The sequence below is a fragment of the Mustelus asterias genome, chromosome 2 (genome assembly GCF_964213995.1).
Source record: "Mustelus asterias chromosome 2, sMusAst1.hap1.1, whole genome shotgun sequence".
Taxonomy (NCBI): domain Eukaryota; kingdom Metazoa; phylum Chordata; class Chondrichthyes; order Carcharhiniformes; family Triakidae; genus Mustelus; species Mustelus asterias.
In genome coordinates, this window is record NC_135802.1 from 160,037,063 (window position 1) to 160,064,140 (window position 27,078).

The 27,078-nt window shown below is 44.6% G+C and overlaps 1 protein-coding gene across 1 annotated transcript in view; it reads right to left on the minus strand.

The window, feature by feature from the left end:
• Positions 1-19,201, minus strand: part of nek11 (NIMA-related kinase 11) — a 275,408-nt gene extending 256,207 nt beyond the window's left edge. Inside the window, exon 1 of the mRNA XM_078200740.1 lies at positions 19,034-19,201. Within this exon, the coding sequence (XP_078056866.1) occupies positions 19,034-19,200 (167 nt within the window). The 5' untranslated portion in view covers position 19,201. The remainder of the gene's footprint in view (positions 1-19,033) is intronic.
• Positions 19,202-27,078: the final 7,877 nt, after the last annotated feature.

Sequence of the window (27,078 nt, forward strand, 5' to 3'; positions counted from 1 at the left end):
AGGGGTGGAAAATAAGGCGGGAGCAAAACAACTTGGTTCCCTGGCGTTGGTGCAGTACTGAAGGGAGTGCTGCACTGTCAGAGGTGCTGACATTTGGATGAAATGTTAAGCTGAGACCCCAGCTGCCTATTCAGGTGGATGCAAAAGATCCCATTGAACCATTTTGAAGAAGAGCCGAATGGTTATTGCAGGTGTCCTGGCCAATATTCATCCCTCCATCAATATCACAAAAAATAGATTTTTTTTATATTCGCTCATGGACATCGCTGGCTGGGCCAGCATTTATTGCCCATCCCGAATTGTCTTTGTACTGACTGGCTTTCGCATTTCAGAGGGCATTTAAGAGTCAACCACATTGATGTGGGTCTGGAGTCACATGTAGGCCAGACCGGGTAAGGACAGCAGATTTCCTTCCCTAAAGAACATTAATGAGCCAGATAGGTTTGTACAACAATCGACAATGATTTCATGGTCATCATTCGGCTTCTTTATGAAATTCAAATTTCACCATCTGCTGTGGTGGGATACAAAACACGGGTCCCCAGAGCGTTATTCTGGGCCTCTGTATTACTAGTTCAGTTCAAGACCATAAGACTTGGGAGCAGAAGTAGGCCGTTCGGCTCATCGAGTCTGCTCTGCCATTCAATGAGATCATGATTGACCTGATGTGATAATCCTCAACTCCACTTTCCCACCTTATCCCCATAACCCTTAGTCCCTTACTGATTACCAGCTGTATGGTCATTGTCACACAGCTGTCTGTGGGAGCTTACTGTGCACAAATTGACTGCTGTGTTTCCTACATTGCAATAGTGACTATACCTTCCAAAAGTACTTAACTGGCTGTAAAGTGCTTTGAGACAATCAGTGGCTGTGAAAAATGCTACAAAAAATACATTTTTTATTTGTGGGAAGAGCCACGCTAGGGCTATAGATATAAGATAGTCACCAATAAATTCAAAAGAGGATTCAGAAGAAACATTTGATTTGATTTGATTTATTACTGTCACATGTATTGGTATACAGTGAAAAGTATTGTCTCTTGTGCAAATTACAGTTCATAGAGGAAAGAAGAGAGTGCAGAATGTTGTGTTACAGTCATAGCTAGGGAGTAGAGAAAGATCAACTTAATGTGAGGTATGTCCATTCAAAAGTCTGATGGCAGCAGAGAAGAAGCTGTTCTTGAGTCAGCTGGTACGTGTCCTCAGACTTTTGTATCTTTTACCCCTTGGAGGAAGGTGGAAGAGAGAATGTCCGGGGTGCATGGCGTCCTTAATTATGCTGGCTGCTTTTCCAAGGCAGCGCGAAGTGTAGACAGTGTCAATGGATGGGAGGCTGGTTTGAGTGATAGACTGGGCTTTGTTCACGACCCTTTGTAGTTTCTTTACATAGAGAGTAGTTAGAATGTGGAACTCACTATCACAGGGAGATGAATAGCCTAGATGCATTTAAGGGGAGGATATATAAGCATATGAGGGCAAAAGGAATAGAAGGATACTAAGCAGGGGAACGCAAGGTCAGGAAGTGGGGAAATGTGTGTAATGAAAAATATCAACCATGGAGCAGGCAAAGTAACACAAACTACAAGGGAAATGTGAACAAGGACACCATTTCACAAACACTCCTACAATAAGGGAAATCTGTGCGACCCAAGTGCTTTAACCTCATTCAGAAGCTGGGTTTAAATCCAACCAAGTTCAACAAGGTGGACAGCACTTCTCTGCTGATCGGCCTTTTGGCTGAGATCAAGGCTGGAATTCACCCGCCGTTCACACCCCGCTGCCACTGCCAGTGAGGAGGAGGGGGGGGGATTTGGCGCTCAGCCAAATCTCCATTCACTGCAGCGGGGACGGGAGAATCCCAGCTGCGGGCAAGGTTGGAAAATCCGGCCCAGAACATCAAATCAAGCCCAAGATCAGGTGCAAATACCTCATCTTGTCAGCTTGGATCTTGTTTGTCTCTCTTGTGGGGACCATGAATTGGATTCAATTTGAATTTTAATTGTTTTTTGGACCAAGCAAGGAGATGGATTAAGGGCTTGCCCTGTCACTTTGCACATTGGCTTTGTGACTAAGAATGGAATAAACATTTTTTTTTAAAGTACTCCTCTGCTGATTCCAAATGAAATGAATTTGCCACTTTAAACCCAACTTCCAGTAACCGCAAATTCACAATGTGAAACGACTATAATTTGGAATCGGAGTATGATTTTTACACAGCAGGATCTTAAATATCTCTTCTAAATTCAGAAACACATCACTTCACTGGAGGTTTACCTGAGCATGTCTGGTGATATTTGTAAAATTCAACACTACCAGTGAGAATTCAGAAGTTGCAATTGATGCAACACAAGTGCCCCCAGGAGGCACAATTCACAAATTACACAATCACCAGCTCACAAACCTGAGGGCCGCATTGCATTGGTGCCACTTAGAACTTCCATTCCCTGGAAAGGGAGTACGGTTGTATTCCAGAGGTACCCAAGATGGTGTGCTGGGAGATTCCCACATCAGCCCAGTCCCTCCCATTTCCCAAAACACAATGCTTGTCATAATTTAGATACAGTAAGAAGTCTCACAACTCCAGGTTAAAGTCCAACAGGTTTATTTGGTAGCACAAGCCGCTAGCTTTCGGAGCGCTGCTCCTTCATCAGGTGAGTGGGAGTTCTGTTCACAAACAGGGCATATAAAGACACAAACTCAATTTACAAAATGATGGTTGGAATGCGAGTCTTTACAGGTAATCAAGTCTTAAAGGTACAGACAATGTGAGTGGAGAGAGGGTTAAGCACACGTTAAAGAGATGTGTATTGTCTCCAGACAGGACAGTTAGTGAGATTTTGCAAGCCCAGGCAAGTCGCGGGGGTTACAGATAGTGTGACATGAACCTAAGATCCCGGTTGAGGCGGTCCTCATGTGTGTGGAACTTGGCTATCAGTCTCTGCTCAGCGACTCTGCACTGTCGTGTGTCGTGAAGACCGCCTTGGAGAACGCTTACCCAAGATCAGAGGCCGAATGCCTGTGACCGCTGAATTGTTCCCCAACAGGAAGACAACACTCATCCCGAGGATGGCCCGAGGCATGGTACATTGGGGAGACCATGCAGATGCTACGGCAGCGGATGAATGAACATCGCTCAACAATCACCAGGCAAGACTGTTCTCTTCCTGTTGGGGAACACTCCAGCGGTCACGGGCATTCGGCCTCTGATCTTTGAGTAAGCATTCTCCAAGGCAGACTTCACGACACATGACAGCGCAGAGTCGCTGAGCAGAGACTGATAGCCACGTTCCGTACACATGAGGACAGCCTCAACCGGGATTTTGGGTTCATGTCACACTATCTGTAACCCCCACGACTTGCCTGGGCTTGCAAAATCTCACTAACTGTCCTGGCTGGAGACAATACACATCTCTTTAACCTGTGCTTAACGCTCTCTCCACTCACATTGTCTGTACCTTTAAGATTTGATTACCTGTAAAGACTCGCATTCCAACCATTATTTTGTAAATTGGGTTTGTGTCTTTATATGCCCTGTTTGTGAACAGAACTCCCACTCACCTGATGATGGAGCAGCGCTCCGAAAGCTAGTGGCTTGTGCTACCAAATAAACCCGTTGGACTTTAACCTGGAGTTGTGAGACTTCTTACTGTGTTTACCCCAGTCCAACGCCGGCATCTTCACATCATAATTTAGATAGCCAGCCAGAGAAGGATAGGATTAAAGACGTATACACGTATAAACATTTATTTTCAGAGACACAGATTACATATTCTGCACTTTCAATGCAAGAACCACAGGTTAACTCTGCTCCTATATATGAATCCATAGTTAATCCCCAATACCTGAATACAATTAAACGCCCAGGTGGCACAGTAGTTAGCTGCCTCACAGTGCCACGGACTCAGGTTCAATTCCTGGCTTGGGTCACTATCTGCGCGGAGTCTGCACATTCTCCCCATGTCTGCGTGGGTTTCTTCCATGTGCTCCGGTTTCCTCCCACAGTCTGAAAGACGTACTGGTTGGTGCATTGGCCAAGCTAAATGCCCCGTCAGTGTACTCGAACAGGCGCCGGAGTGTGGCATCTGGGGATTTTCACAGTAGCTTCATTGCAATGTTAATACACCTCAGAGATAGTGGCATCGGAGGGAGAAGAGTTAGAGTTAGATGAGGAAAGATGGGAGGAGGCTCAAATCATTAAAGCAAACATGGTCTGGTTGGACCAAATAACCCGTTTCTGTGTTGTATATCCATGTCATCCTATGTATGTGTAACCTTCAACTATGCAAAGGATTTCAGAAACCTACTGGTACAGATGACACTGTGTGGCAAAGCATTGAGTAACTGGAGTTGGTTCAAATGTGGGACTTTTATTATGGGGAGGAGGTAACTGCGACTGTTAGAGACAAGACTTCCAAATAATTCTGAAATTACCTCCTTCTCCCCTCATAACATAACAAGCATCCAGACTAATTCTCCCTCGCCTCCATCCTCTTCATCCCTCCCCTCCACCCTATCCTCTCCCTCCACCCACATCCCCTACCCACCCCCAGAGTGATTTTGAGTTCCTAGGTACTGATTTCAAGAATCCACCTGAGGGATGCAATGGGCAATTTATTGGTGGCATCGTCCAGTCATAACAAACCAGGTGGAAACTCCACATTAGTAAGCGATGCATTCATGCAATGGCATGTATTGACTAAAATTTGCATAGTGAGTTGGAGCTGACATTGAGAAAATGTTCCTGTTGGGACATTGTCCCCTTCAGTTTAGGGCCAGTTATAGATGGCAGAGGGAAGTTATGTGTGGAACCGGAGGAGATTGGTGAAGCATTGAACCAATATTTCTCTTCGGTGTTCACGCAAGGGGACATGAATATAGCTGAGGAGGACACTGGGTTGCAAGGGAGTAGAATAGACAGTATTACAGTTGATAAGGAGGATGTGCAGGATATTCTGGAGGGTCTGAAAATAGATAAATCCCCTGGTCCGGATGGGATTTATCCAAGGATTCTCTGGGAGGCAAGAGAAGTGATTGCAGAGCCTCTGGCTCTGATCTTCAGGTCGTCGTTGGCCTCTGGTATAGTACCAGAAGATTGGAGGTTAGCGAATGTTGTCCCATTGTTTAAGAAGGGGAACAGAGACTTCCCCGGGAATTATAGACCGGTGAGTCTCACTTCTGTTGTCGGCAAGATGTTGGAAAAAATTATAAGGGATAGGATTTATAGTTATTTGGAGAGTAATGAATTGATAGGTGATAGTCAGCATGGTTTTGTGGCAGGTAGGTCGTGCCTTACTAACCTTATTGAGTTTTTTGAGAAAGTGACCAAGGAGGTGGATGGGGGCAAGGCAGTGGACGTGGTATATATGGATTTTAGTAAGGCGTTTGATAAGGTTCACCATGGTAGGCTTCTGCAGAAAATGCAGATGTATGGGATTGGGGGTGATCTAGGAAATTGGATCAGGAATTGGCTAGCGGATAGGAAACAGAGGGTGGTGGTTGATAGTAAATATTCATCATGGAGTGCGGTTACAAGTGGTGTACCTCAGGGATCTGTTTTGGGGCCACTGCTGTTTGTAATATTTATTAATGATCTGGATGAGGGTATAGTTGGGTGGATTAGCAAATTTGCTGATGACACCAAAGTCGGTGGTGTGGTAGACAGTGAGGAAGGGTGTCGTAGTTTGCAGGAAGACTTAGACAGGTTGCAAAGTTGGGCCGAGAGGTGGCGGATGGAGTTTAATGCGGAGAAGTGTGAGGTAATTCACTTTGGTAGGAATAACAGATGTGTTGAGTATAGGGCTAACGGGAGGGCTTTGAATAGTGTGGAGGAGCAGAGGGATCTAGGTGTATGTGTGCATAGATCCCTGAAAGTTGGGAATCAAGTAGATAAGGTTGTTAAGAAGGCATATGGTGTCTTGGCGTTTATTGGTAGGGGGATTGAATTTAGGAGTCGTAGCGTTATGTTGCAACTGTACACAACTCTGGTGCGGCCGCACTTGGAGTACTGTGTGCAGTTCTGGTCCCCACATTACAGGAAGGATGTGGAGGCTTTGGAGAGGGTGCAGAGGAGGTTTACCAGGATGTTGCCTGGTATGGAGGGGAGATCCTATGAGGAGAGGCTGAGGGATTTGGGATTGTTTTCGCTGGAAAGGCGGCGGCTAAGAGGGGATCTTATTGAAACATATAAGATGATTAGAGGTTTAGATAGGGTGGATAGTGATAGCCTTTTTCCTCTGATGGAGAAATCCAGCACGAGGGGGCATGGCTTTAAATTGAGGGGGGGTAGTTATAGAACCGATGTCAGGGGTAGGTTCTTTACCCAGAGGGTGGTGAGGGATTGGAATGCCCTGCCAGCATCAGTAGTAAATGCGCCTAGTTTGGGGGCGTTTAAGAGATCCGTAGATAGGTTCATGGACGAAAAGAAATTGGTTTAGGTTGGAGGGTCACAGTTTTTTTTTTTTTTAACTGGTCGGTGCAACATCGTGGGCCGAAGGGCCTGTTCTGCGCTGTAATGTTCTATGTTCTATGTTCTATGTTCAGACAAGCTGTTAAACCCAAGGCCTGTGTACCTGATCCAATGGTTCAGGGAAACATCAAACATCCCATAGCGCCAACGGGAGAGTAGGATGTTCACACAAATTCCTTGTTCTAACTCCCTTCATCCACAAAACACAGACAGCCCCATTCCCTCTTTGATTTGATTTGAGTTATTATTGTCACATGTATTAACATAGAGTGAAAAGTATTGTTTCTTGCGCGCTATACAGACAAAGCATACCGTTCATAGAGAAGGAAAGGAGCGAGTGCAGAATGTAGGGTGCAGAGAAAGATCAACTTAATGCAAGGTAAGTCCATTCAAAAGTCTGACAGCAGCAGGAAAGAAGCTATTCTTGAGTCAGTTGGTACGTGACCTCAGACTTTTGTATCTTTTTCCCGATGGAAGAAGGTGGAAGAGAGAATGACCGGGGTGTGTGGGGTCCTTAATTATGCTGGCTGCTTTGCCGAGGCAGCAGGAAGTGTAGACAGAGTCAATGAATGGGAGGCTGGTTTGCGTGATGGATTGGGCTACATTCACGACTTTTTGTAGTTTTTTGCGGTCTTGGGCAGGGCAGGAGCCATACCAAGCTGTGATACAACTGGTCTTCCACCCTGGTGTAAAACAGTTCTTATATATACTGAAGAATAATGCCCTAACCATTCCCCAGTTAGTAACAACTGCCCTCACTTACAATGAGAGAATGCATTTCATTGTGACAGAATTGCAACATTAACAGCCCTGATTAATATTCCTCCTTGAACTATTTCCAAAAAAACACAGATGAGAGTGGTAGTTATTATGTTGCTGCACTAGTAATCCAAATACCTGGACTAACCGACTCATGTTCCAGAATCCTAAAATCAAGTCCCACCAGGATAGCTGGGTAATTTATATTCAGTGAATTAAATATATCGGGAATGAGATTTTAAAATCTAATATCAGTAATGGTGGCCATGTAACTACCAGATTGTCATAAAATCCCAACTGGCTCAAGGAGAGAAATTGCCGTCCTTACTCAGTCTGGTCTATATGTGACTCCAGGCCCACAACAGTGTATTGGGCTTTTAACCACCTCTGAAATGAGCTCGCAAGACATTCAATTGTATTCAAGGCAGCTCACCATCATCTTCTCAAGGGCTGTTAGGAAAGGACTATAAATGATGGCCTTTGCAACACGCCCATATCGTATGAATTAATTAAGAAAAAGCAGATTAACTGGCCATTATCATTGCAGGGTGTGTTGGATCTTGCTATGCAGAAAAGGGCTGTCTATTTTGCAGTGATTGCACCTCAGGGTAATTAATTGCCTGCAAAGGGGGTCTTTGAAGCATTGAAAAAATCACCAAACCATAGATCAATACAGCACAGAGGGAGGACACTTGACCCATTTAGCCTTTGCAAGCTCTTTGAAAAAACTATCCAGTTAGCCCACCTCCTTGGCTCCTTCCCCCTTTTATTCTTTGCCCAATTCCCTTTGGAAAATTGATCTTGAACCTTCTTGAAGGGCGGCACGGGTGGCAGAGTGGTTAGCGTTAATGCCTCACAGCTCCAGGAACCCAGGTTGAATTCTGGCCTTGGGTCACTGTCTGTATGGAGTTTGCACGTTCTCCCTGTCTGCGTGGGTTTCCTCCAGGTGCTCCGGTTTCCTCCCACAGTCCAAAGATGTGCAGGTTGGATGGATTGGCCGTGCTAAATTACCCCTTAATGTCCCAAGACGTGTGGGTTAGATGAATTACAGTAAGAAGTCTCACAACGCCAGGTTAAAGTCCAACAGGTTTATTTGGTAGCAAATACCATAAGCTTTCGGAGCAATGCTCCTTCATCATTGCTCCGAAAGCTTATGGTATTTGCTACCAAATAAACCTGTTGGACTTTAACCTGGTGTTGTGAGACTTCTTACTGTGCTTACCCCAGTCCAACGCCGGCATCTCCACATTAGATGAATTAGCCATGGGAAATGCGTGGGGTTACAGGGATAGGGTGGGGAAGAATGCCTGAGTAACATACTCTGCCAGAGAGTCGGTGCAAACTCGATGGGCCGAATGGCCTCTTCTGCACTGTAGGGAATCTATGATGAATCTGCTTCCACTGCTATCTTTCCAGACAGCGCTTGCCTGTTTATAACTCAATGTGCAATAAAAAAGTTTCCTCATGCCAACATTTTTTTTTGGCCAACTACCTTAACTCTATAGCCAGGTTCACCCCCCCGCCCCACCCCCACCCCTGGCATCCTCCCCACCTTCACCCCACCCCCCATGGCCAGTTTTCCCATGGTGGAGGCAGCTCGCCATAGGCCACTGACAGGTTCTTCCAACCAAAGTCAATGGCCTTTCACCATTGGTGGTGGGGGAAAGAGGGTGGGCGGGGGGGGTGGGGGGGGGGGTGGGGAGAGGGGGGGGTGGTGTCGCCTTTGGCAGGACCTGGAAGATCCTGCCAGCAAGAAGGTCTGGAAAATCCCAGCCCATGCAGACCATGGTTAGGTGCATTGACCCGAACAGGCGCCAGATTGTGGCGACTAGGAGAATTTCACAGTAACTTCATTGCAGCGTTAATGTAAGCCTTAACTTGTGACTAATAAATAAAAACTTTAAACCATGTCTCTGGTTGCCAATCAGCTTCTGCCACCGGAAAGAGTTTCTCCCTGTTAAAACTTTGCCAAAAAGTTTATACAAAATAATTACACTCCTTCTTCTTTTCCAGGGTACCATTAGTATCAAAGGGAACATTACTGCCCTGATGAACTCACACAAGGAAAATTATTGGACTGGTGCGTTAAAAAGGCTCTTTTGCCAAAAACGTACATCAATTAATAATAGATAACTAAAAACATAATTTTGCTTGGCTTATATTTAAAAACAAATTAAAAAGAGAAGGTTCAGCCTTCCTCACAAGACACTGGGACAGACAAATCAGCAAATAAAGGGTCTTTCAGCATTCTCTCCACCTCACTATCAAAATATCAAGCCATCTTTATTCTGTTCTCTGGAGCCATTCAGGACCGAACACTAGACAGAGTTCCCAAATCAAATGGTTGCTCTGAAAATGTTACAGAACCCTCTAGGTACCTGACATATTCAAATGATTTGCAAGATAAATACCAGGCCAGAGTTTAATTATGAAAAAAAAAGAGGATGGAGTAACAACCACTGCAATTGTAATACTTAATCTCCCAAATTTCACCATGTTAAATCCCCTCTGAAAACGAGTCCCCATGCTCCTGATGGTGTGAACGGAATTTAACTTCAAGAATGTCATCATGTTTGGTAGATGTCATGGGGGGGGGTAGGTGGGCACGGTGGCACAGTGGTTAGCACTGCTGCCTCACAGGGCCAGGGACCCGAGTTCGATTCCCAGCTTGGGTCACTGTCTGTGTGGAGTCTGCACATTCTCCCCGCGTCTGCGTGGGTTTCCTCCGGGTGCTCCGGTTTCCTCCCACAGTCCGAAAGACAAAAGTTAAAGTTTACAACAGTATTAGGCAGGAACTGAAGAATGTAGATTGGGGGCAGATGTTTGAGGGCAAATCAACATCTGGCATGTGGGAGGCTTTCAAGTGTAAGTTGATAGGGATTCAGGACCGGCACATTCCTGTAAGGATGAAGGATAAGTATGGCACGTTTTGGGAAGCTTGGATAACGAGAGATATTGTGAGCCTAGTCAAAGAGAAAAAGGAAGCATTTGTCAAAGCTAGGAGGCTGGGAATATGCGAAGCAAGTGTGGAATAAAAGGAAAGTAGAAAGAAACTTAAGCAAGACGTAAGAAGGGCTAAAAGGGGTCGTTAAGGAAAATCCCAAGGCTTTTTATACATATATAAAGAGCAAGAGGGTAGCCAGGGAGAGGGTTGGCCCACTCAAGGACAAGGGAGGGAATCTATGCGTGGAGCCAGAGGAAATGGGTGAGGTATTAAATGAGTATTTTGCGTCAGTATTCACCAAAGAGAAGGACTTGGTGGATGATGAGTCTGGGAAAGGATGTGTAAATAGTTTGAGTCATGTTGAGATCAAAAAGGAAGAGATATTGGGGTTCTTGAGAAACATTAAGGTAGACAAGTCCCCAGAATACTGAGAGAGGCAAGGGAGGAAATTGCTGGGGCCTTGAGAGAAATCTTTGCATCCCCAGTGGCTGCAGGGGAAGTCCCAGAGGATTGGAGAATGGCCAATGTTGTTTCTTTGTTTAAGAAGGGTAGCAAAAATAATCCAGGTAATTACAGGCCGGTGAGCCTTACATCAGTGGTAGGGAAATTATTGGAGAGCATTCTTCGAGACAAGATTTATTCCCACTTGGAAATAAGTGGACGTATTAGTGAGAGGCAACATGGTTTTGTGAAGGGGAGGTCGTGTCTCACGAAACTGATCGAGTTTTTCAAGGAAGTGACGAAGATGATTGATGAGGGTAGGGCAGTGGATGTTGTCTACATGGACTTCAGTAAGGCCTTTGACAAGGTTCCTCATGGCAGACTGGTGCAGAAGGTGAAGTCGCATGGGATCAGAGGTGAGCTGTCAAGGTGGATACAAAACTGGCTCGGTCAAAGAAGACAGAGGGTAGCAGTGGAAGGGTACGTTTCTGAATGGAGGGCTGTGACAAGTGATGTTTCTTAGGGATCAGTGCTGGGACCTTTGCTGTTGGTAATATATATATATGATTTGGAGGAAAATGTAACCGGATTGATTAGTAAGTTTGCGGATGACACAAAGGTTGGTGGATTTGCGGATAGCAATGAGGACCATCAGAGGATACAGCAGGATATAGATCAGTTGGAGACTTGGGAGGAGAAATGGCAGATGGAGTTTAATCCGGACAAATGTGAGGTAATGCATTTTGGAAGGTCTAATACAGATAGGAAATATACAGTAAATGGCAGAACCCTTAAGAGTATTGATAGGCAAAGAGATCTGGGTGTACAGGTACACAGGTCACTGAATGTGGCAATGCAGGTGGAGAAGGTAGTCAAGAAGGCATACGGCATGCTTGCCTTCATCAGCCGGGTATTGAGTTTAAAAATTGGCAAGTCATGTTGCAGCTTTATAGAACCTTAAATAGGCCATACTTGGAATATAGTGTTCAACTCTGGTCGCCACACTACCAGAAGGATGTGGAGGCTTTGGAGACGATACAGAAAAGATTTACCAGGATGTTGCCTGGTATGGAGGGCATTAGCTATGAGGAGAGGTTGGGGAAACTTGGTTTGTTCTCATTGGAGCAACGGAGGTTGAGGGGAGACCAGATAGAAGTCTACAGGATTATGGAGAGGCATGGACAGAGTGGATAGTCAGAAGCTTTTCCCCAGGGTGGAAGAGTCAATTACGAGGGGGCATAGGTTTACGGTGCGAGGGGCAAGATTTAAAGGAGATGTACGAGGCAGATGTTTTAGACAGAGGGTAGTGGGTGCCTGGAACTCGTTGCCGGGGGAGGTAGTGGAAGCGGATACGGTAGTGACTTTTAAGGGGCGTCTTGACAAGTACATGAATAGGATGGGAATAGAGGGATATGGTCCCACGAAAGGATAGGGGTTTTTAGTTAAGTCAGGCAGCATGGTCGGTGCGGGCTTGGAGGGCCGAAGGGCCTGTTCCTGTGCTCTAATTTTCTTTGTTCTTTGTTCTTTATTTATTAGTCACAAGTAGGCTTACATTAACATTGCAATGAAGTTACAGTGAAATTCCCCTAGTTGCCACATTCCGGCGCCTGTTTGGGTCAATGCACCTAACCAGCACATCTTTCGGACTGTGGGAGGAAACCCACGCAGACACGGGGAGAATGTACAAACTCCACGCAGACAGTGACCCAAGCCGGGAATCGAACCCGGGTCCCTGACGCTGTGAGACAGCAGTGCTCATCACTGTGCCACTGTGCCGACGTGCTGGTTAGGTGCATTGGCCATGCTAAATTTTCCCTCAGTGTTACCTGAACAGGCGCCGGAGTGTGGCAACTACGGGAATTTCACAGTAACTTCATTGCAGTGTTAATGTAAGCCTACTTGTGACACTAATAAATAAACTTAGACTTAGGCAGTGTGTTTGCGTGAGTCCTCAGCAGGACAGGCAGTGTCCACGGGGAAACACTTTTCTGTTGATGGCTTTTCATCAAAACTGACGCTAGGTCATTGGCCTAAAATACTTTTTAACTCTGTTCCTCTTTTCCTCTTTTCACAGATGCTGATCATTTCCAACATTCTCCATTTTTATTTTAGATTTTCAGCATCTGCGGCATTTTACTTTTTGCCTATGCGAAGATCGAGTGAAAATAGGAGCAGCTGCCACTGTGATATCTCCACATAAACACACAGCCTGCCCGTGCAGTGACACTTTATCAAACCTTTCAGCACTCACACTGGAGCAAGGTACTGATCAGAGGGAAGAGAAACCATATTTGGCTGTGTTATGTAGTGTGGAGGGGACAGTGGGACTGATGTATGAGGAGAGGTTGACTGGGTTAGGATTGTTTTCGCTGGAGTTCAGATGAATGAGGGGGGGACCTCATAGAGACTGATAAAATTCTAACAGGACTAGACAGGGTAGATGCAGGGAGGATGTTCCCAATGGTGGGGGAGTCCAGAACCAGAGGTCACAGTCTGAGGATTCGGGGTAGACCATTTAGGACGGAAGTGAGGAGATATTTCGTCACCCTTGAGAGTGGTGAGCCTGTGGAATTCATTACCACAGGAAGTTAGTTGATGCCAAAACATCGAATGTATTCAAGAGGTGGCTGGATATAGCACTCGGGGCGAATGGGATCAAAGGTTATGGGGAAAAAGCAGGATTAGGCTATTGAGTTGGATGATCAGCCATGATCTTGATGAATGGTGGAGCAGGCTCGAAGGGCCGAATGGCCTCCTCCTGCTCCTATCTTCTATGTTTCTATGTGGCACACTTTTGGTGTTGTCAAAAGACTTCAGGCTTTGTTAGGAAAGAATAGGTATTTATTGATAAAGAGAAATTAGGTCAGGGATTTTTCAGTCCCAGGCTGCTTTGGAGCAGCCTACCCGCTGCTCCGATCCTTACATGCTTACTACATGGCTTCCAGATGCATTCTGCCCAAGAGAGGACTCCACCCTCTGGGGTGATCACTCACTCTCAGTTCCCATTGATCCCTCAAGCCAGGTGACCCTCTTCTGCTGTGCTGTCTTAAAGAGATAGGCACCACAATCACCACATCCCTCCCCCTTTAACTGTTTTATACAACCTTCAAAAGAATCAATTTACTCAACTGACATTTTAACTAAACATGATACACACAAGTTAGACATTTGTAAATTGTTGCAGCGATCATGCAATGATGATATTTTGAGGCTTACATTTGATATAACACTTCTACAAAATGGCTTCAACTAAGCACAGGTTACTCACCATGTGTGGTGAACCATAGATGGTTACCACTATGGGTACTTGTACATATGTTACTCTTGTTACTGTTGGGGTTAGGGTTGGGGTGTTCCACCTGTTAGCATTGTTCTGTGGTACACTCCGTTTGGCTCCGCCTTCTTACAGGAGTATAAAGGTCACTGCTACTTCCTAGTAGCCCTTAGTCTGGGATAGTATTGTTAAGCAGTATGCTCTATTCTTGTTGTGAATAAAAGCCTTTATTCCCGGGTACGTCCTAGCCTCCCGTGTGAATTAATCACGCATCACCATGAACAAACGTCAAAATTGAGGAGTTTTAGACATGGAGAAAGAGAAACTATTCTACAAGTGAGAAGTGGCTACCTGCAACCATTCTAGCTCAGACAGGGCTGATTTCTTATCCAGTGCAATGTGATAACGAGAGAATATGGCGGAGATACACGGATCAAATCCTCACTTCAAAATGTGAATCCACGGAGACAGCATCAGAAAAGCTTACGTCAGACGCCCAAGGTTGTGAAATTCCTAAACCAAGGATTGCTACAGAACCAAGTTCAGATTCTACTCCAGTAGAACACCTCTGGATTTTTGATTTGATTTATTATTGTCACAAGTATTAGTATACAGTGGAAAGTATTGTTTCTTGCTCGCTGTAAAGAACAAAGAACAAAGAAAATTACAGCACAGGAACAGGCCCTTCAGCCCTCCAAGCCTGCACTGACCATGCTGCCCTGACTGAACTAAAACCCCCTACCCTTCCCAGGATCATATCCTTCTATTCCCATCCTATTCATGTATTTGTCAAGACGCCCCTTAAAAGTCACCATCATATCTGCTTCCACTACCTCCCCCGGCAGCGAGTTCCAGGCACCCACCACCCTCTGTGTAAAAAGCTTGCCTTTTACATCTCCTTTAAACCTTGCCCCTCTCACCTTAAATCTACGCCGCCGAGTAATTGACTCTTTCACCCTGGGAAAAAGCTTCTGACTATCCACAGTATATTGTGTGACTATACAGACAAAGCACACTGGAAATTGACAACAAAGAAACTTCACAGGATGAAGTACCTGGTACTCATGACGAACAGGCCACTGAGGATGTCAAAGATCAAATTCCAGAACATTGTATCTCACCAAAACAAAATTGACCTCCACCCTATTAATTGCTACATATGTAGATAATAATACTTGGTAATGTAACAGATGTTTTTCGTGCGTAATCATTAATGTTTAAAAGTTTGTTGTTGTACTACTGAAGTAAAGGGGGAGGGATGTTATCTATTGCGATATCAATGTATCTCTGTGTGATTAGTCACATGATGTGCTGTGACCTCACAGGGTTCTCCCTCATTCCATCTTAGCCTGTGATGAAGCAACACTTATCTCAATAAACTCTGACTTGTTGGTTAAGTAATCCACAATGTGGCTACCTATTGTTTTGCTTGTTGCTGTAGAAGAGGCTAAAGCCCCAAAACAAAACTGGCTGAAACATGTTTTGTTGCAGATAACTCTGACTGGTGCCATTGAGAAGTAAGTCACAGATGGGATTTTAGCAAGGGCATCACAGAAAATAGGGAATGATAAAAAATACCATCAACTAATTACAGCTTATTCCTTCTGCACAGAACTGGTTCCAAGCTTAAGCCAATCATTTGTCACTCACAAGCACTGCACCCTTGCGACCCTGTTTACCAATGCACATAATCCAACGTTACAATAGAAGTGTTTAGCCAGGAATTATTTTATCATTAGGACTTTGAGTTCCTGTAATTTGATTCTCTGTAAATAACTTTGGAGATTAATTCAGATAGTTGTTTAATTACTCGCCTTTTCACAAGCAGGGAAAACCCTCTCACACAAAAGACCGATAAAATGCACTTACATAACAGGTGCGTTGCAAATATACGGCTCAAATCTATTTCTAACAAAACATTTCAAGGATTTTACCTTCCCATGCCCTAATTGGGCACCCCTGACCTTCCTTTGATATGTTTCCATGGTAACACAGCTAAGATTGTTAACTCCGAACCAAATATTATGGAACTGAACCCATGTCTTGGCAGTTTTAATCCTCGCTACATGGCAAAGTAGAATTCTGAAAACATAGCCAATAAGAGCTATACTGATTTTATTTTTTGCCTTTAAAAATCGTGATGGAAATATCAAATTTTATCCCAACGTCCAGCCAGCACAAGGCTGGTCCCATCTCCCTATTAACTGGATTTTTAAAAATGAGAATGATATTGCTACATCTGTTACTCGCACTAACTCACTTATTTACTTATGTTCAAAATACCACAAAACCCCAAAATATTTTATCAGGGCTGGCTGGGATTCTCCGGGATTGTACACCCTGCCACCAATGAGGACAGATAATTTGGCGTTTCTCCATTGCAGAGAAACTGGAGAATCCCGGCATTTATCAAAGTCGAGGAATTCTGGTCCAGGGAATTCGAAACATCAGGTGAGGGGGGTGAGGGTTTGGGGGGGGATGCGCGGTGATGTTGGTGGATTCCTTGCATGGAGGAGATACAGCTGGGTGGCAGCTCATGACATTTAAATGTATAGTGATGGGACTCCCAACCTTTCATGGTGGGAACCCCATTGCGTCAATGGCGGAGGGCAGGATTATGTCAACGGGAAATCCCGCCAACGTAAATGACGTTTTGGGATCCCCGTTGGATTCTCTGCCTCCTCTGGCTTTCTCACCTGCCAAAAGCAGGGGCGGAACTCCCCCCCCCCCCCCCCCCCCCCCAACACCCCCGCCACCCCACCAACTTTATTTTTTTCCCCCTAAACAAATAAATGAAAATATCAGTTTTATCTCAACATTCAGTTAGCACAAGCCCAGTCCATCTCCCTATTAACTGGATTTAAACGCGAATGGTGTTGCTCCATCATGTACTCCCACTAACTAGTTTATTTACTTATATTCAAAATGACCCAAAGCCTAATATTTTACCAGGGAAATTGAAGCATCACATGATAAAGTTTATTTATTAGTGTCACAAGTAGGCCTACATTAACACTGCAATGAAGTTACTGTGAAAATCCCTTAGTCGCCACACTCTGGCGCCTGCTCGGGTACACTGAGGGAGAACTTAGCATGGCCAATGAACCTAACTAGCACGTCTTTTGGACTGTGAGAGCACCCGGAGGAAACCCACGCAGACACAGGGAGAACGTGCAAACTCCACACAGACAGTGACCCAATCTGGGAATCGAACCCGGGTCCCTGGCGCTGTGAAGCATGAGTGCTAACCACTAAAGTAAACTAACTGTTTAACCTTTCTTACTACTATATTCTGACTCTGGTACATTGCTTATAGAAGCAAATCTACTCGGTAGCAAAATGCAAATGTAAAGTTGTTAAGTGATATTATGTATTGAAGCTGGTAATCTGCTTTAGACCATCAGCAAATTCAATATATGTGCAGTAACAGCTCTGGCTAAAAGTACCAGGTGACCAAAACTATTCCCAATGAACCAGAATAACCTGCGCATCATTCTCCTCCCAGTTTCCCCTTCCTCTTCTCCAGGGAAAACCAGACTTTAATGCTCACCATCTTCTGATTCCGATAGGAACTCCTCAAAGCAAGGGAAGGAATTAAGCAAAGTCAAATAGACAAAACCCCCGACTGATATTCCAGTGAGCTGCATTGCTCTGTCAGCCTGCCTTAAACCATGTCACACCTGAGAAAATGCATACCAGGATCTTTAAAAGAAAATAATCAGGAAAGCCTTTACCACATGAACTCTCACTTTGGAGGAGGAATTGTTTGATACTTCAGTCTAAGAACATAAGATATAGGAGCAGGAGTGGACTATTTGGTCCCTCGAGCCTGCTCCGTCATCACCAGATCACCATTGATCCTCAACCTGAATTTTACTTTCCCAGTCAATCCACAATGGGCAACACAGCAGAAGAGGGTCACCTGGCTTGGGGGATCAATTGAGACGGAGAGTGAGTGATCACCCCAGAGAATGGAGTCCTATTGTAGGCAGAAGACATCTAGAAGACATGTAGGAGACATGTAGGAACTGGAGCAGCTGGGGGGCTGCCAGCATCTGCACATGTTTTTCCTTGTTAATAAATATCTTTGTGTTCTTGACCAAGTCTGTAAGTGCGCATCATTACAGATTCCCTATGTGTCTAGAAATCTAACAATCTCAGTCTTGAATATGCTCATAAAGTTGAGCATCATAGAATCATAGAAACCCTACAGTGCAGAAGGAGGCCATTCGGCCCATCGAGTCTGCACCGACCACAATCCCACCCAGGCCCTACCCCCACATATTTACCCGCTAATCCCTCTAACCTACGCATCTCAGGACTCTAAGGGGCAATTTTTAACCTGGCCAATCAACCTAACCCGCACATCTTTGGACTGTGGGAGGAAACCGGAGCACCCGGAGTAAACCCACGCAGACACGAGGAGAATGTGCAAACTCCACACAGACAGTGACCCGAGCCGGGAATCGTACCCGGGACCCTGGAGCTGTGAAGCAGCAGTGCTAACCACTGTGCTACCATGCCGCCCTCTGGGTTAGAGATTCCCAAAGATTTGCCACCCTGGGTGAAGCAATTTCTCCTCAGCACAGTCTGAAATGACCGACCCCTTAATATGAAACAATAGATCCTAGGTTTAGACTCTCCAGTCAGGGAAACAGCCTCTCAGCATCGACTCCAACAGAAAATCAATATTCTTCAAATTGACAGAAAGGGAAAGCTGAGATATGAAAACACATCCAAACATTAGGTTTTTTCCCATTTAACATTAGTGATATCATTTATTTTGATTGTTCAACAATAAAAAGCTGATTTTAGGAGGACTCCAACAAAAAACATGCACGCACGCACACCGAATAACATACTTTCATGCATAACTGCTTGGCAATCTTTGTTACATACACACACACAACTGTTTAGTAATCTTTGCGTCTCACACACACAGAGACACACACACAGAACTGCTTAGTAATCTTTGTTACACACACACATAACTGCTTGGTAATCTTTGTCTCACACACACATAACTTCTCAGTAATCTTTCACACACATACACATAACTGCTTAATAATCTTGGTTAATTATATTAATAACTGATGACCATGTACTGTGACCATAACACTCCTTTAAAGCATAAAAATTCAACTTACAGCTCTTCTCCTTTTCGGGATTTCTTGTCCAGAACGAGATAAACCAGGCCAAAACTACCTCTCCCAAGCTTCTCTTGTACCTGGTATCTTCCTGCGATCAGTGACTCAGTGCAGCCCGCTGCTAAAGTGTTTGTAACACTTTTTGTGGCTTCTTTGAATTTAGGCATGTTTCCCCTCTCACTGAGCGTATCTTGACAGCTTCCTTCCAGTATGCTTTATTTTTAAGTTCCCACATACAGAGACTCCCAAACACCTGCTGGAACAACCAAATGCCAAGACAACTCAGTTAACACAGTAAAAGGACTGAGAACTTCAAATAGCCCTGAAAATTACCATCAATGTTAAATTAATCGAGTAACAATAACAACATCTAACACTAGAAAATTATTATAACTTGTAGTCAAGAATCAGGAAGAGCAAAATTTAGGAAATAGAAGTTGAATGTGCCAATGATTCCATCACTGAATGAGTTTAAATAGTTTACACGTGATGAAGTAATGAGTATTTCACCAATGTAACCCAAATTATATTCAACAACTTTCAATGCAACATTTTCATAAATCACACTGACGTTTAAGTTATATGTTATTTTTGTGGGGGGAAAATCATACATTTTAATTGTACAATTTTGCTTCAAATGGCTCCTGCTCTGCCCAAGACCGCAAGGCACTACAAAATGCCATGAATGTAGCCCAATCCATCACGCAAACCAGCCTCCCATCCATTGACTCTGTCTACACCTCCCGCTGCCTCGGCAAAGCAGCCAGCATAATTGAGGACTCCACGCACCCCGGACATTCTCTCTTCCACCTTCTTCCTTTGGGAAAAAGATGCAAAAGTCTGAAGTCACATACCAACCGACTCAAGAACAGCTTCTCTGCTGCTGTCAGACTTTTGTCAGACTTGCATTAGGTTGATCTTTCTCTACACCCTAACTATGACTGTAACACTACATTCTGCACTCTCTCGTTTTCTTCTCTATGAACGGTATGCTTTGTCTGTGTAGCGCGCAAGAAACAATACTTTTCACCGTGTATTAATACATGTGACAATAATAAATCAAATCAAATCAAAACTACTCTTTTGGGTAGAGGACCGTACTTAGTGGTCAATTTATTCCCCAAACACTATTATTCTTTATTAATACAGATTTAATGCAACTTCCATCAAGCAGTAATGGCATTAATTAGTAAACACTAACTATTATTCTTTATTAATGCATGTTTAATGGAACTACCATTAAGCATTCAGATCTACCTTTGTAAAAACTGCCAACAGGAAACTCAGTCACACCATCTCCCACTTGTTTAAACTAAAGTTTTCCACCTGTGTTCGGCAGACTGTGACGTTTTGTCATTTAGAGTTGAGTAAAATTGCATCGAGGTGTGCATAAAACATCTGCCCACCCTTCCGTGACTCCCCTCCCCCCTAACTCCTTCCCTTCACATAACTCCCTCCACCTCCTGAGCTGATATGTACTTCATAATGGTTTCTGACGGTTAAGCACAACATGTTTGACAGTATGAAAAACTGGGGAACAAGGGCAGCACGGCGGCACAGTGGTTAGCACTGCTGCCTCACAGCGCCAGAGATCCGGGTTCAATTCTGGCCTCGGGTCACTGTCTGTGTGGAGTTTACACATTCTCCCTGTGTCTGTGTGGGTTTCCTCTGAATGCTCTGGTTTCCTCCCACAGTCTAAAGACGTGCGGGTTAGGTTGATTGGCCATGCTAAATTAACCCTAGTGTCAGGGGATTAGCAGGGTAAATATGTGGGGATAGGGCCTGGGTGGGATTGTGGTCGGTGCAGACTCGATGGGCCAAATGGCCTCCTTCTACATTGTAGAGATTCTATGAACTGTAGGAAAACAGCAGTTAAAGAGGTTATTAAGATGTTTCGGGATGATTTGTGTTAGACAATTTTATATTAACTGTTTCTGATGATGCTTCACTAAACCGAAACGTTAACTTTATTCCTCTTGCTGCAGATGCTTCCAGACCTGCTGAGTATTCCCATTATTTACTGTGTTTCTTTCAATTTCCAGCATCCACTTTTGTGCTTATAACTCCTCACTCCAAATCTTTTGCAATGATAATAAACAAAAAAACAGACCCCTGTGGGTCCCCACTGGTAAAATCCTCACAGGCTGATAACAATCCCTATATGATACCTCTAAGGTCAATAGCCCAACCAATAACCTATCATAGGAACAAGAGGAGGCCATTTAAAGTTTGAAGTTTATTTATTAGTGCCACAAATAGGTTTACATTAACACTGCACATACTCCAAAACTAGCTCTTTTCAACCTCACGATAAATGCTATCTGCCTGTCATTACTGTCTTCGCTGACCTACACTTGTTCCAAATTTATTTATTAGTGTCACAGGGAGGCTTGCATTAACACTGCAATGAAGTTACTGTGAAGATTCCCTAGTCGCCACACTCCGGTGCCTGCTCAGGTACACTGAGGGAGAATTTAGCATGGCCAATATGCCTAACAAGCATGTTAGGTGGGACTGTGGGAGGAAAACAGAGCACCCAGAGGGAACCCACGCAGATACGAGGAGAATGTGCAGACTCTACACAGACAGTGACCCAAGCCAGAAATCGAACCTGGGTCCCTGGCACTGTGAGGCAGCAGTGCTAACCACTGTGCCACCGTGCCACCCCGATGTGTGATAGGTTGAGGTGGGAGGAGGGTATACATTTATAAAAAGAGGCTGGTAATCGCACAATTGCAACAGTCGGGAAGACTGGACAAAGTAAACATTTCAATAGAATGTTCTCCATTATGGAAGATTCTCCATTTCTTATTTCTAGGCACAAGAAGGATTAAACTACATTGCAAACTATAGCAAATTCACATATATTTTGGTTAAAATATGACTTGCGTATTTTTTCCGACTAGCTTAGGGGTTTAAAAAGGGCAGCATGGACAAAGGGCACTCACCTGCCCAGGTAACAGAGAAAGCAATACAGTGAGGAACTGGGCTCACTGTTCAAATTAACAACTGCAATCAAGTAATTTAACTGGATCTATCTCTCTATATATACGCAATAGTTTTAATGCAATAAATTCTATACAACAATATCATGCAATACATTCTATGCAGTAGGTTTTATGCAATGCGCCTATTTGTTCCTGCACCTTGTTTACCAGCTGGCCGAAGGGCCTGTTTCCATGCTGTAAACGTCTATGACTCTAAAAGATTTAGTTATGACAAGAAGCCTTTGCAGGGGGTAGGGAGGTGGTGACAGCACCCCAAAGCCAGCCCCAGAGAAATTAAAGAATTTAAGTGAAAGTTGTTCTGCTGGCAATAAGGTCATGCACAGTCTGCGACAAGTTTTGCACAAAGAGCCAGGCAACACGTGCCGCACTCACCTGCCCAGGTAACAGAGAAATCGATACAGTGAGGAACTGGGCTCACTGTTCAAATTAACAACTGCAATCAAGTAATTTAACTGGAGCTATCTCTCTATAAATATGCAATAGTTTTAATGCAATAAATTCTATACAACGGTATCATGCAATACATTCTATGCAGTAGATTTTATGCAATACGCTTATTTGTTCCTGCACCTTGTTTTCCAGCTGGCGGATCCCTGGGGCGGGTTTAGCGTCCTGGTTGCTCGGCAACTGCGCGTTGCCGACCGGGAGCCCCCATAGTAAGAGATAGACCATTTTCACAGTGACGTCACTGCGATGGCGGCCACCACCATCCACCGGAAGCAGCTCCAGCAAGAGTCCCTCACTGCTTGGATCCTTCAATACTGCCTGTATCAGATTGGCAAATTCTCTTTGAAATTCCACTGATGACATGTTTGATCCTGAATACTTTTAAGTTTATTTATTAGTGTCACAAGTCGGCTTACATTAACACTGCAATTAAGTTACTGCGAAAATCCCCTAGTCGCCACACTCTGGCATCTGTTTGGGTACACTGAGGGAGAATTTAGCACGGCCAATGCACCTAACCTTGCACGTCTTTCAGATTGTGGGAGGAAACCGGAGCACCCGGAGGAAACCCACGCAGACACGGGGAGAATGTGCAGACTCCGCACAGATAGTGACCCAAGCTTGGAATCGAGCCCAGGTCCCTGGAGCTGTGAGGGAGCAGTGCTAACCACTTACTCCAAAAATATTTATATCCAGACATTCTAACTCTACAATTTCAACCCTAAATATAGAAGTGTCACTTAAAGAAATGAACCTCTATTTTCCACATACTTTTAAAATGTATACACAAATAGGTATATAAATATAGAAGCAATTTTTAATTGGAGCTCTATTTTCTAAGCAGAATCATAGTCACAGAGTTTTGCAGCCCCAATAGAGGCCCTTTGGCCCATCATAAACATTATACATTTCCATCATAACGCCACCCCATCCCCCTCCCCCGCCACTCCCCCCCTTCCTGCTCTTATATATTCTATGCCTTGGCTAATAAAGGCAAGTCATAGAGTGGTCCTGTGCAGAAAAGGCCCTTCAGCCCTTTGAGTCTGCACTGACAATAACTACCACTAAAGTCACGCTAATCCCATTTTCCTGTACTTGTCCCATATCCTTCCTTGAATGTTATGATATTTCAAATGCTTATCCAAATACTTTTTAAAGGTAGCAAGGTTTCCAGCCTCCACTACTTTTCCAGGTTCTTTCCAGCCGTGAGTGACTTTTTTTCTCAAATCCCCTCTGAATCTCCTGCTCCTCACCCTAAAACTATGTCTCCTTGTGAATTACCCCTCAACCAAGGGGCACTGCTGCTTCCTATTCACCTTGACCATACTCCTCATAATCTTATACACCTCAATCATGCTCCCCCCTCCCCTCAGCTTTTTCTGTTCTAAAGAAAGCAATCCAATCCTATCCAGTCTCTCCTTATAGCTCAAATGCTCCATCCCAGGCAACATCGTGGTGAATCTGCTCTGTATCCTCTCTAGTGCAATCATATCCTCCCTATAGTGAGGTGGCCAGAAGAAAACACAGCTGCGGCCTAACCAATGTTCTGTAGAGCTCCAACATAACCTCCTTGCTCTTAAACTCTATGCCATGACTGATAAAAGCAAGTGTCCCATATGCCTTCTTAACTACTCTATTCACCTACTGTGCCATTCTCAGGGATCTGTGAATAAGTACCCCAAGATCCACCTGTCCCTCTGAGCTTCCTAATGTCCTGCCATTCATTAAATACTCCCTTGTCTTGTTACTTCTTCCAAAGTGCATCACCTCACACTTATCAGGGTTAAATACCATCTGCCCATCTGACCAACCCATCTATACCTTCCTGTAACCTATGACCTTGTTGATCACTACTTACCACCCTACCAATTTTGGTATCATCTGAAAACTTATTTATCATTTCCCCACATTCCTATCTATATCATTTATGTGTATGACAAACAATAAGGGACCCAGCACTGAACCTTGTGGTACACCACTGGACACTGTCCTCCAGTCACTCAAATAATCTTCTACCACCACCTTTTGTATCCAATTATTAAGCCAGTTTTGGGTCCATCTCACCTAAGTCTCCCTGAATTCCATATGCTTCAACCTTCTCAATCGGTCTCCCATGTGGGACCTTGTCAAAGGCTTTGCTAAAATCCATATAAACTACATCAACTGCACTTCCCTCATCCACACAATTGATCACCTTTTTGAAAAATTTGATCAAATTTGTTAAGTGCCTGACCTCCTTCTGACAAAGTCATGCTGACTATCCCCAGTCAAGCATTGCCTTTCCAAGTGGAGATTAATTCTCTCCTTCAGAATTTTCTCTGTTAGTTTCCCTGCCACTGACGTGAGACTCACTGGTCTGTAATTTCCTGGTTCAACGTTAACATAATTTTTGAAAATTCTTCCAGTCCTCTGGCACACTCCCCCATGGCCAGAGAGGAATTAACGATTTGCATCGGAGCCCATGCAATCTCCTGCCTCATCTCCCACAGCAACCTGGGATGCAATTCATCTGGGCCTAGGGCTTTGCCCATTTTTAAGCCCAGCAGAGCCTCCAGTATCTCCTCATTTCCTATGTCAAACTGCTCAAGTTCCTCACAGTCTCTTTTCCTGAATTCCGAACCTATGTCCTCCTTCTCCTGAGTGAAGACCAATGAGAAATAGCCTTCCAACAGCCTTCCAATATCCTGGATGTATTTAAGGGCAACACGGTGGCACAGTGGTTAGCCCAGCTGCCTTACAGCACAAGGGACCCAGGTTCGATTCTCGGCTTGGGTCACTGTCTGTGCGGAGTTTGCATGTTCTTCCCGTGTCTGCATGGGTTCCCTCCAGGTGCTCCAGTTTCCTCCCACATTCTGAAAGACGTGCTGGTTAGGTGCATTGACCCGAACAGGCACTGGAGTGTGGCGAGTAGGAGATTTTCACTGTAACTTCATTGCAGTGTTAATGTAAGCCTACTTGTGACTAATAAATAAACTTTACTTTAGACTATCTTAGGATTCCCCCGAATCTTGCTTGCAAGTCTTTTTCCATGACCCCCCTTTCTGCTCTTCTAATTGTTTTCTTAAGTTCCCTCTTGCAATTCCTATATTCCCCTAGGGCCTTTGGCCTTGCTAAAAGTCTTTCTCTTTTTCCTTATCCAGTTCTGAATTACCCTGCGCATCCAGGGTTCTCTGAACTTATTGTTTTAGTTTATTTATTAGTGTCGCAAGTAGGCTTACATTAACACTGCAACGAAGTTACTGTGAAAATCCCCTAGCCGCCACAGTCCAGCACCTGTTCGGGTACACTGAGGCAGAATTTAGGATGGCCACTGCACCTAACCAGCATGTCTTTCAGACTATGGGAGGAAACTGGAGCACCCAGAGGAAACCCTTGCAGACACGGGGAGAACATGCAGACTCCACACAGACAGTGACCCAAGCCGGGAATCAAGCCCAGGTCCTTGGTGCTGTGACGCAGCAGTGCGAACCACTGTGCAGCTTATTGCTCCCACATTTCCTCCAGTCGGAAACAGGTGTTAGACCTGTACTGATCCCATTTCCTTTTTAGTGCCCTCCCCCCACTCCCCCCTCCACTGCAGCTCCGCTGTGGATTTTCCCGCAAGGAGTTGTTCCCAGTCAACTTTGGCCAAATCCTGCCTTATTTTAATAACATCTGCCATATGTATCCCATATGCCTTCTTAATCATCCAATCTACCTGTCCTACTGCCTTCAGGAGTCTTTGGACATACGCCCCGAAGTCCCTCTGGTCCTCTGTACTTCTTACCATTGATTGTGCATCCCCTTGCATTGTTCATCCTCCAAAATGCATCACCTTACACGTTGCAGGGCTAAATTCTACTTGCCACTGTTCTGCCCATCTGACCAACCATTCTATTTATAAGTAGTCTCACAGCACCAGGTTAAAGTCCAACAGGTGATGAAGGGGCAATGCTCCAAAAGCTCGTGCTACCAAATAAACCTGTTGGACTTTAACCTGGTGCTGTGAGACTGGTGTTGTGCGGCACGGTAGCACAGTGGTTAGCGCTGCTGCTTCACAGCTCCAGGGACCTGGGTTCGATTCCCGGCTTGGATCACTGTCTGTGTGGAGTTTGCACATTCTCCTCGTGTCTGCGTGGGTTTCCTCCGGGTGCTCCGGTTTCCTCCCACAGTCCAAAGATGTGCAGGTTAGGTTGATTGGCCAGGTTAAAAATTGCCCCTTAGAGTCCTGAGATGCGTAGGTTAGAGGGATTAGCGGGTAAATATGTGGGGGTAGGGCCTGGGTGGGATTGTGGTCGGTGCAGACTCGATGGGCCGAATGGCCTCCTTCTGCACTGTAGGGTTTCTATGATTTCTATGATACTTACTGTGCCCACCCCAGTCCAATGCCGGCAACTCCACATCACATATATATATGTTTGTGTGTGTATATAAATGTGTGTATATATCTACAGGTGACTTTTTTTAATTGGACCTCTATTTTCCAAATGGTTTCATATATTTATTGTGCGTTGTTTCGATGAATTATAAATCATTCGCTTGCATCTATAGCAAAGTGTTGGGTCGCTTTCAGTCGGAACTGTTGTTCAGACTATTTGTCTTCCCGGCCCT